The 12,318-nt window shown below is 40.3% G+C and overlaps 1 protein-coding gene across 7 annotated transcripts in view; it reads left to right on the forward strand.

The window, feature by feature from the left end:
• Positions 1 to 12,318, forward strand: part of acsl1a (acyl-CoA synthetase long chain family member 1a) — a 167,834-nt gene that overhangs the window by 108,784 nt on the left and 46,732 nt on the right. For all 7 annotated transcript variants that reach the window (XM_048526774.2, XM_059644838.1, XM_059644837.1 and 4 more), the window contains 3 exons: positions 5,305 to 5,369; positions 7,070 to 7,171; positions 10,426 to 10,525. In XM_048526774.2, coding sequence (XP_048382731.1) covers positions 5,305 to 5,369; positions 7,070 to 7,171; positions 10,426 to 10,525 — 267 coding nt within the window. The remainder of the gene's footprint in view (positions 1 to 5,304; positions 5,370 to 7,069; positions 7,172 to 10,425; positions 10,526 to 12,318) is intronic.

Consider the following 12,318-nt stretch of genomic DNA (forward strand, 5'->3'; position numbering starts at 1 on the left):
CATGTAATATCAATGGCTGCAATGGTGCAAGAAGCCTACAGCTGTGTCGAGATCCCTAATTATTGAGCAATCCTTGTCACTGGAACTGGATCTACCTTCTCTCAAGGACCATGTGTCTGCTGAGGTGCAAAAGCATTCCCATGTTAATAGATGTCCCATACAAGCGTCCACCTAGAGGAATTCAACCCTCCCCCACCACACGACACAAGCCCTGCAGTGATCAGTGGGAGATGATGGGGAAAGGAATGAGAGATCTGAAAATCCCTTGCTTCAGTCCCGCAAGTAAGGGATAGGAACAGGAGAGTGTTTTGGTACCTTGCTACATGACTAAGCAACTTTCTTCATGACTGAGCAGCTGTATTCAGGATCCACCCAGCTCTCACCCGACAGGTGGAAGAAGCTAGAAAAGCTAACCCAAACATAGTCTGTCCATCATCACCTTGGCTGGTAAACCACATCCAATGGCTCAGCTCCTACGGACTGAAAACCAAATTCAATCTCAGTCTCAGAACCTGAAGTTTAGGAACCCTCATAGATAATGAGCAAAACAATTGCCCAGAATGAAAAATTGCCCTTCTTGTCCATGAACTCAGGCACTTCAATTTGAAGTTGCTGCTCTCCAGGAAACTTAAAGAGCTGTCAAAGGGTGACTGAGGGACGAAGGTGGTGGTTACGCCTTCTTCTTGAGGAGAAATCCTGAGGATCAACCCAGAAAGCATGGATTTGGATTTGCCACCGAGAATGAACTCGTCAACTGACTGCGGGGTTCCCTGTTGGCAGCAACAATTACATCATGGGTCTCCATCTGCAACTTGCCAGGAACTAGCAGGCAATGATTGTGAACACCTTTTCTCCAACCCTTGATGCCATAGATGAGACCAAAAAAGGTTTCTTCTCTATAGAGTGTACCACAGCAATATTCCATCTGAGGTAAAATCAGCACCCTTGGAAACTTCAATGCCAGCTTTGGAAGAGATTCCTGATTTTGGAAAAGAGCCATTGGAAAGGAAGCAAAAAGCAGAGAGAAGATGAAATATGAGAATAGGCTAGGTGGTAATATAAAAGAAGGTTGCAAGAGTTATTTTTAGACATCCAAAAAGTAAGAGAAAGGCAAGAGTGAATATTGGACTGCTGGAAAATGAGGCTGGAGATGTAGTAATGGGGAACAGAGAAATGGTGGCTAAACTGAATAGGTACTTCACATCAGTCAGTTTTTATAGAGAAAGACACCAGAAGCACACCTGAGCTTCAGAAGAATCGGGGTTGGGAGTTGGGGGTGGGAGTGGTGCACGGGGATGAATGTAGTGGCCATCACTGAGGAGAAGGTACTGGAGAAACTGAAAAGTCTGAAGGTGGGTAAGTCACCCGGACTGGATAGACTACACCCTCAAGTTCTGAAAAAGATAGCTGAGTTTATTATAGAGGCATTGCTGGTGATCTTTCAGGAATCACTGGAGTCAAGGAGGGTCCCAGAGGACTGAAAAGTAGCTATTGTAATACCCCTGTTTTTGAAGGAGGGAGGCAAAAGACTAGGAAATTATAGGCCTGTTAGTCCATATGTTGATAAGATTTGGTATTATTAAGTATGAAATTACAGAGTACTTAGAAGTGCGTGGTAAAATAGGACAGAGTCAACATAAATTCATCAAAGGGAGGTCATGCCTGACAAATTGGAGAGCCAGTAGACACTATCTATTTGGATTTCTAAAAGGCCTTTGACAAGGTGCTACACAGGAGGCTGCTAAATGAAACAAGAGCCGATGGTGTTAAAGGCGATGCCCTGGGATGGACAGAAGATTGGCTGACTGGCAGAAGGCAGAGAGTAGGGATAAAGGAGTATTTTTCAGGTGACAGCCAGTTCCACAGCGTCTGTGTTGGGACCACAACTGTTCACTTTGTTACGTTAATGATCCGGACAAAGGAACTGAGGGCGTTTTTGCCAAGTTTTCAGATGACACAAAGGTGGAGGGGCAGGTGGTGTTGAGGAAGTGTAGAGGCTGCAGAAGGACTTGGATATGCTGGGACACAGGGCAAAGAGGTGATGGATGGAATACAACGTGGCAAAGTGTGATAATATGTATGTTGGGGTGGGAAGATTAGAAATGTAGACTATTTTCTGAATGGGGACAGTCTTCAAAAATCTGAAATCCACAGGACCAGACTAGATTCCAGTGGACATTTTCAAACGTGGAGGAGCAGAGCTTACTTATCATCTCTTATCAACTGTTCCTGAAAATCTGAGACAATGAAGAAATCCCTGCCGATCACAAGGATACTGCTGTCAACACTATCTACACAAAGTGGATTGTGGGAGCTAAAAAGGAATCTCTATACTCTCGGAGATAATGGGAACTGCAGATGCTGGAGAATCTGAGATAACAAAGTGTGGAGCTGGGTGAACAGCAGCAGCTTAGGAGCACAAAAGCTGACGTTTCGGGCCCAGCATCTGATGAAGGGTCTAGGCCTGAAACATCAGCTTTTGTGCTCCTAAGATGCTGCTTGGCCTGCTGTATTCATTCAGCTCCACACTTTGTTATCTCCCTACTCTCCATCGCTGGGCATCTGAATCTATGCTAGGTTACTTATCCTAGTCTCTGAGGAAATTCTTTGTGAAATCCAGTGTGGCAACTACAAAAGAAATGCCAGGAACAACACCAATCACTCTACATGGCCTTCATCTGACCAAGGATTCTGACTCAACCAATCAGGAAATGCTATGGAAGACCCTGTCAAATAACAGATGTCATTGGATTTTACCCCCATCTTCCGTCTTCTCCATGACAAAATGTCACTGATGGTAAAATGACAAAATCCTTTGAGGTCAAGACAGCGGTCAAGCAGGGATGTGTTATCACCCCCTCACCCCTTTCTCCATCTTCATCTTGTCTTGAGCACATTTCCCAGTGGTGTGACATTGTCTATGGCGGGGGGGAGGTGGTGATGGAAAACTTTTCAATTTTAGCCAGTTGAAATCCAAGAAGAAAATGACAATGATGCCCCCTTGGAACTTCAGTATGTGATGACAACGTTGTCTCTGCTCTCTCAGAAGAGAATCTTCAAGCCTTGCTTAACACCTTTTGCGGAAGCATACCAAAGCATTGGTCTCAGCTCAAAGCTGAAGAACCTCTGAGTCCTTTATCAACCAAGTCAGGTTCCGCTCCACCCCTCCAATAAGACCAACAGAGAAATCCACCTAAACACAGAACATTTCTCTGACCTGGGCATCTATCTTTCGCCCAAGGCTGACATCGATGTGGAGATTCAACATCACATCCAATCTGTGGGTGCCACCTTCAAATGCCTAAGGTTGTGAGTCTTCAAAATCCATGGCATCTGTGTTGGCATCAAGGTCCTGGTGTATAAGGCAGTCTTCCTCTGAGTCTTCTAGCTGGCTCTGAAATTTGGACTATATATAAATGCCACCTCAAGACCCTTGAGAAGTATCATCAATGCTGTAGAGAATGGATTCATTGCGTCGGCTGGGAGAACAGGTATACTAACATCAATGTCCTTAAAGCAGCCAGTTGCATCAGAATCAAGGCCTTGATTATCCAAAGCCAAATCCGTAGGCCGGCCATGTGCAAAGGATGCCTGAGATCCAACTATCAAAGCAAATCATCTTTGCCCAGTTCAAGTACGGCAATTGAACAAGAGGAGAGAAAGGAAAATCCTCAGACACCCTGTTGGCTTCCCTCAAGAAATGCAAATTAAATGTAACTCCTGAGAAACCTTCACTTAGTAATTGAGAACCCCTGTCAGCATGAGGAAGTATGGAAAGGATTCGGACAAGGGAATACCAATGATCTCAAGGCCAAGGAGCACTTCCACCTCCCTAAACAGCTCCAGATATGTGGTCGGAGATATGGATCTAGGATCCGCAATGACCCACAGAACCAATGATCAATGCCCATCTAGGAAACTGTGCCAATCATGCTCATTATCGAGTGATTGCTGACAACAACAATTCTCACAGAAGTTCAGTCAGTTATATTTATTAAAGACTTACCCGATCTTCCTGTCTTTGTAACCTTTGCTTTTATCAATTAAGCCAAGAATCTTGTTTCCTTTTTTAATGAGACAATCTTCTCATCTTGTTCTGTTGTCTTCAAAAGTTTATGTCGGTACGTATCTAAGTCTCCTTAAAAGTATACCAAATAGTTTGTAGTTCCTCTGCACAATCTTCCTACCAATGCCTTCACAATTTGCTACTTAATTTTCATCCACCATGCATTTTTTCTATTTCACCAGTCTGTCTATGTCCTCCGGAAGTCTACCGCTTTCCTCATTCGTTACTGTACTTCTGAGTTCTGCAAACTTGGACAGTGTGCTCTTTCTGTCCAAGTCTTGGTCCTTAGCGCCAAAATCAAAATATTGAATGACTTATCCACAGTGAGCATTGACCTTCCAGTTTGTTTAAAGTCCTATTGTAGCAATGCAACTTCTTTGTTTCCCCACCCCCTTACTCTTCCCTGCCCACTGCCTTCATTTCAGCTCGCTCTGTAGTTCATTTCATTTGAAGAATGTAATGTTAAATTCCCACAAGAACTAGATATGGAATCTTAACTGTTATCTTCAAGGCATTGTGAAATGCTGATGACTCCACTTGCAATTGGAGGCTCAAATTTATGGTAATCGCAAAAGATTAAAAGGAAGATTGGGAGATGTTTGCTTTCAAAGAGGTTTGCAACACACGAATTCCACATTCGATCACTGAAACAGAGTTCTTGATTTTCTTTTGGAAGAGCATTAGGATTATTAATTGAAAAGTTTGGATTTTTAAAGGTATGCTAATCAAGTTGTGGAGTGGATTAGACAAGATGTGAGGTGCATGGTGGAAGCTAGGGAAAAAATTGGAACTTGTTGGGCTACATGCCCTCATTGTAAAGTGTACTATTCAATGATTCTGTATTATCCTCTTCTTCATTGTTCACTTCCAATACCAATGCAACAAGATTTGTCATTTGATAAAATAATCCATGATTTGTCTCATAGATCCTCTTGATGTCTGTTTTCATGTCCTTGTCAAATCGAGTTAACATGTGGAAATGTGTGTGTGTGTGGGAAAAGACACAATTTGGCCTTGAAATTAATGTACAACAAGAACTTACATTAATGTAGCATTTCGCATTGTAAAATTGACCAGACTAAAAATGACTCAGAAATTCTGCTTTAGCAACAGCAACACAGATGAATTATTAGTTTATTACTGATAAAGCTCTGTTTTAGACAACTTGATCCATCAAATTATATTATAATACTTCAAATATGAGAATTGATGTTTGCTTTTTGGTGTTCGTTTTAAAGATAATGGTCCTTGTTTGGGGTCCAGGAGCCCAAATCAACCTTATCAGTGGATAGCCTACCGAGAAGTAAGTAATTTTTGTTCTTTATTCTGCAAGGATATTATTAGATTTGTGGAAATCCAAGGTCTTTAATGGGTAAGTTAGGGCCCGGTATTGTTTGGCCTAAAAAGTTTGAGGAAATCTGTAGACTGTGGGACGTACTTCCCTCTTCCTGGGTCACTGAACCCAAAATGTTAACTCTGATTTCGGTCCACAGATGCTGCCACACAAGCTGATCCTTTCCAGCAATTTCTGTTTTCTTTACAGTGAATTGAGGCTGTTTGGTGATCATTCAGAAGTTGTTGAAGGGAAGAACAAATCCTTGTGCTGGATTGTTTTAAAATCTTAAACTGACCCTCCAGTTTAAGGAGGGTCTGCCTGTCTGCCACTGAACATCTGAAGCAATTTCATTCTGAATCAATCCTAAACTCGAGTACCTCAGGAAATGGTTTCTCAAAACATCCTGACACTAATGCATCAAAACTTCCATGCCATCAGGAAATGTGGAGTCAACATCTCCATGTACTTTGATGATATCTAGCTCCACCTCCCCTATCTTCTCCAATGCCTTTGTGCTGTAAGACTGCTTTTTAATATCTTGGATTATCTGCAATTTCTTTCAACTAAACTTTGTGAGAGCTCATTGAAAATTCTTCACCCTAGCCACAAGCTCTATACCATTGCCACTGATTCCATTTCCCTCTACAAACAGTGACTCAGACTGAGGGAGGTCACGAGCACCCTCTGAGTCTTCTCTAACCCCAAGCTCATCTTCTACCCCTGTCTTTCCTTTCCTTCACAGATGGCCACCTTCCAACTCTGGAACATCACCTCTGCTTAAATCCAAATAGGTTTCATTCTGCGTGCTGGAGAAAATAAAACACAGGGCTTACAGTGAATTCAAACCATGATATTTTCATTTTTCTTTATTCTTTTGCAGGATGTAAGTGTCACTGGATAGGCCAAAATTTGTTGCCATCCTGAATTTGAGAGGGGAAAGTTGGGTGGGAGCAGCAAATGCTCATGTCCTATGTGAGAACTGTTTAAAAACTGAGCTCTTAATTTAGATGGTTGTCTGAATTAATGGGCTCCATACTACTCCTACAACAACTCAAATTTATCTACCTCCTTTAATGACAAAATTACCTCAAGGACCTTCATAAGAATGTTATCAGCCAAAATTTGAAACTAAACCACAAAAGGATATTAGTACAGGTAATGAGAAGCTTGGTCAGGCGGATAAGTTTTCAGAAGGAGTGTAAAGAAGATAAGGGAGGTGGAATTTATGGAGGGAGTTCTGAAGGTTGGGGTCCAGGTAACAAATCTATTATAAGACTGTTAAGAAATTCATTCTCTGGTCAAATGGTTGAAATAGTAATGTTATGATTTACTTGTAGCCTTCTCAGTCTTTAAATAAAATAATTGATTGATATTATTGATTGAAAGAAACAGGACTCTCCATTTCATTTACATTCATGAGGTTTGTTATAAAGTCTCACTCTTCCCTTGCATGTTTTATAAACTCTACACTGCATGCAAATCATTGCATTCTCCCACATAAATTAAAAATAATTTCGAACCTGGGATAATTCACAAGCTGTAAAAGGGCCACCATGATTTTGGGGATTTAGGTCTTACTATGTAGGTTTTCTTTTCTCCGTAAATAGTTAATTTACTAAACAGGAAATTTAAATGGTTTGCGTTCATGTTCTTACATTGTCTTTCAGGTTATATCCAGAGCAGAACATGTGGGTTCAGGGTTATTCACACGAGGGTACAGACCAGGGAATAATCAATTTATAGGAATATTTGCGCAAAACAGACCAGAAGTAAGTATTTTTATTCTTGAAACATCTAACTTTTCTTATTCTTGCATGGGATGTGGGCATCACTGGCAAGCCAACATCTGTTGCACATCCCTAATTGCATTTGACTGAGTAGCTTTTCAGAGGACGGTTTAGATTTCTCCTATTCACGTGGCTTTGGACTAACCAGATTGGGTAAGGATTGAAGTTTCCCTTCCTTAAATGACATTAGTGACCAGTTGGGTTTTATCCAAATATCAATATTGGACTAGAATTTTCAATTCCAGATTTTATTGAATTCAACTTTCCCCATTTATCATATTGGGATTTGAACCATTGCTCCCATAAAATTAGCCTGAAGCTCTGGATTATGAGTCTAGTAACATTAACAGTACACCACCACCTCACCATAATCATAGAGTCATAGAGATGTATGGCACATAGACCTTCCAGTCCAACTCATCCATGCCGTCCAGATATCTTCAATAAATCTAGTCCGATGTTGCCAGCATTTGGCCCATATCCCTCTTAAACCCTTCCTATTTGTACACCCATCCCGATGCCTTTTAAATGTTGCAATTGTACCAGCCTCCACCGCTTCTTCTGGCAGCTCATTCCATTCACACCCTCTGTGTGGAAAGTTGCCCCTTAGGTCCCTTTTAAATCTTTCCCATCTCACTTTAAACCTATGCCCTCCAGTTATGGACTCCCCGCCCCACCCTGGGGAAAAGAGCTTGTCAATTTACCTTATTCATGCCCCTCATGATTTTAGAAATCTTTTCAAGGTCACTCCTCAGCCACTGTTGCTTTAGGGAAATTTGCCCCAGCCTATTCAGCCTCTCCCTGTAGCTCAAACCCTCCAACCCTTGTAAGTCTTTTCTGAACCCATTCAAGTTTCACAACATCCTTCCTGTAGCAGGGAGACCAGAATTGTATGCAGTATTTCAAAAGTGCCTGAGCAATGTTCTGTACAGCCACAACATGACTTCTCAACTCCTATACTCAATGCATTGATCAACAAAGACCATGAAAACCAAATGCCTTTTTTACTATCGTTTCTAGTTGTGACTCCACTTCCAAGGAACTATGAACCTGCACTCCAAGGCCTCTTTATTCAGCAACACACCCCACTAAGTGTATAAGTTCTGCCCTGATTTGCCTTTCCAAAATAGAGCAGCTCACATTTAGTTAAACTCCATTTCCCACTCCTCAGTCCATTGGCCCATCTGATCAAGATCCTGTCGTACTCTGAAGTAATTTATTTTCACTGTACAATATGCTTCCAATGTTTTGATCGTGTGTGAAATAAAAGTACATGGATGTTTATCACACCGTTTACACATGACTTACAAATATGTTTAATACAATTTATTATCTGTTCATAATGTATCAGGAATGAGACACTTGTAGCTTTATGTATGCAAGCTTTACTAGAAAATACTGCATTGAAAGTCTAGATACAGAGAGCTGACCCACATAATCCTAAAATGATAGAGGGTGAAAAGCTTACAGCTCTGAAAGAAACCACCAGAATCTTATCCTTCTCCCTCCCTCCTTCACAATAAGAGTCGGGAAGACTATGCCTGGGATCAGTCTGAGATCAAGTGACCACTTTGTAAGGCCCCATTCATCTCCTTTCAAACTTGAATTGCCATGCATTTATGGCTGACATTGAACTAATATTGAACACTTTGAGTCTGAACCATCTGATCAAGGGGGACAAACAGTCCTGACAAACTCTGAGAAACAGTGAGCAGCCATAACACCTATCGTCAATTTTCATTACATGTCAAACTTGAAGGAGACTGTGTAGTCTAAACATTGTAGCCTCACTTTATTCAAATGTGCAGAATTGGCTAAATCAGCATATGTCTCCTCTCATGGTAGAGTTAGTCATTCCGGATAAATACGGTCGTTACCTTTTATCAATAGATGAATAGCTGGTGAAGTGATAACACTACTAAGTGACTGTGTCCAAATGTACTTACTCCTACGTTTCCTAAATATATTGTGCAGAATAATTATTCCACAATATTACATTTTCTTGGTAGAACAGCTTTCAAATATTTCTAAAAGAAGTTAAGACTTTGAGTTTTTCATCTTGCATTCATCACAACCAAGGCACAAGAAACCGACTTGAATAAAGGAAGAATACAACAATGCAGCAGTAGTGCTTATTTTCTTCTGTGTTCTATGTGTGTAAGTGTAGGGACTCAGTAAAGACACTATTCGGGCAAATAATTTCAATCAATATTTCTACCCACGAATACCATTTAGTGCAGCATGACAGATGATGCTGATTAGCTGGGCCATCACTGGTTTGAAAATAACAGTAAACTGTTTAGCTGTTCATTTTCAGACTGAGCAGGTAGATTCTGATTAGTCACAGTGTTGCCATGAGATGCAATAGAGTTTGGCTGTCTCACATTGGCTTTTTTTTTAGAAAGCATAATGATGTGCAAATTCATTTTGCCTACACAAAATAGGAAATTGTGTATTTAAATACACAGCATCTGCCACACACACATGCATCACACAAGTGAGCCTGGCTGATGATCTTAAGTTGGTTTCCAGTTTAACTCTTAGCACAGTTTAGATTATTTAGTAAATGATTTCCAATAGCATAATCACATCTAAAGGTGGATACACTTCTCAGGTTTGAAAGCACGGGTTGGTTGAGCACAATCAGCAAGGTACCTGCTGTGAATGGTCACATTTGCCATAATCACGATAAAATGTAATTCTGCTGCTATTCTTCTTGTATCTTCATGTCAGTGATGGCTCAACCAATCAGCAGCCTTTTCTCTGCCTGTATAAAATGGTTTTCCTTTGTTCAAGTTTGTTCCTTGTGTCCTAGCTCTGATGAGTGCAAGATGTAAACCTGTTACTTCCTTTTAACAATGCTAAACATTTTCCCTTGATCTACTTAGAATTTGTCCCAATGACAGTAACACTACCACAATAGTTTAGTGATTTGCCACAGGTATAATTTTAATTAGGAAAATCCAGACTACAGTTGCCTTCTATGTTCAGTTTGCTCTTCATTGATCTACAGCTGAATGACTTGTAACTACATTGAAATGTTGATGGCTTTTGTACTTCTAGTGCAGTTGTCTAATAGACATCTGTTAAATCGACCCATCCCGCTTGCTTCTGCAGTGGGTAACAATATGTCTGAACATGTTGTTGAGTAAATATCTGACCATGTAATCATTCAACTGAATGTTAGTGTAGCTGAACATCAATTCAAACATTAAATACTCTCCCACCCACTTCAGTGGGTTATTATTGAACAGGCCTGTTATACTTACTCCATGGTGATGGTGCCATTATATGATACATTGGGGGATGAAGCCATTTCCTACATCTTAAACAAAGGTAGGTTTTCTTTTAAACAAATAATTTAAATTAGTTTTTTGGAACGTGCTGGTGCATTTTTTTTCTCACACCACTCTCTCACTTTCGGTTCTTGACTGTTCTTAATGGTTTGCATATTGTAGAACACCTACTGTAAAGATTTTCATCTGCCATTAAGTGGCTAGTAGTATTGTGGAATTTCAAGGTAAATCCTGATATACAACCATGTGAACCTGACAAAGGATGTGAAGTAGCCATACTCAGCAAACATGATTTCATCACCAAAAAGTGCACGCTGTACCCAACAACGGTTCTAAGTTTATATCTATAGGAACTACCATACTAAAGACTGAACAGCTGCAGTGTCCTGGTGGAGTTGTGTAAGGGTAGTAACCTACCTTGTGATATGCATGATAGGATTCATCCTCATGGCTTACTGGATCCACTGTGTACAATCTGCCAAAGACACACAAAACCAATGTCTGTTTATGCCCTCTTCCATCTATGGCTGGCTCTGTACAGCATGAGTTGACCAAATGATTGTGGGTTCTGATGCAACCACATCTCGGTGAGTTTTCCATATGCCCCATGAAGGATTCCTTCATGATTGTTAAGACCATGTAAGACTTCAATATTAAGAGCAATGGCATGGCCACGTACTTTTTTAATGCTGCTGGCTTATTCACCAACATAACACTGAAAGTAGCCACTGATATTTTCACCATGTCATTAGCTCATAGCAATCTAGACATATCACCATGTCTGAATCTAAGTTTATCTAATGTATGAACTTGCAACCTGTGCAGTTGAGTTTCAGTATCAGTGGCACCATACATGCCCAAGTAGATGATGTTGTAATGGGATCCCCTTTAGGCTCAGACATTGCTAAGATCTTTGTTGGTTACCATGAGAAATACATCTTTGATGGAAAGACCACTAATTTGGTAACCCTTGTAGATTTCAACTATTGGATATATTGGTGGTGATATTTGATTCTGCAGCTGTATCCAAAAATTGCTTTGCACAGCGTAATAAAATCCATGCTGCCCTCAAATTTATCATTGAAATGGAACATTAAAATGAGTTGTGTTGCCTCAGTATATTAGTCAAGAAGTCTGACAATGCGTTCTCAAATCATCAGTTGGACACTCAGTATGAATCATTTTCATGTGCTGGAAGCTGTTTGTATAACTACAGAAGATCCTGTTGTATATAGCAGAGGAATTTGTACATTCATTGAACCTTTATTTAAGAAAAGGATAATGGAGACAGTTAATTGCTGCTGCATTGCCGTGGCAACACTGTGACCAAACAGAATCTACCTGACTGATCTGAGAATTAAGGTGAATAGTTACTGCATCTTCAGGCCAATGATGGCCCAGCCCATCAGAAGCCTCTTTATGCTGAATAAAGTGATATTCCTTTATTCAAGTCTGTTTCTTGCATTCAAGTTCTGATGAGTGCAGAATGGAAAGTTTCAACTTCATGTCTCCTATTAGCAATGTTTGCACTCAAAGTTCAGAGCTGCCAGCATGAAATAATGTACCAATTCAATGTAATAATTGATATAAAAAATAATGTAACACCCCATGAGAAAGCAGACTAGTACACAAAAATGCAAATAAACACAGATTTAAACATAAAAAGAGCCTACTTTTCAGTATTTTGTTTCAATTCAAAATGTAAATTCCCGAATATTCTCTGCTATGAAACACCTGAATTTGACGGTAAATAAACTTGGGTCAACTGTGAGGAGTTTGGGTGAGATAGGCAATTCTTAAGTATTTTCTTCAAAGAGCATTAAAGTGTTACTA

This window comes from Stegostoma tigrinum, chromosome 3, assembly GCF_030684315.1.
Source record: "Stegostoma tigrinum isolate sSteTig4 chromosome 3, sSteTig4.hap1, whole genome shotgun sequence".
In the NCBI taxonomy this organism is placed as follows: Eukaryota; Metazoa; Chordata; class Chondrichthyes; order Orectolobiformes; family Stegostomatidae; genus Stegostoma; species Stegostoma tigrinum.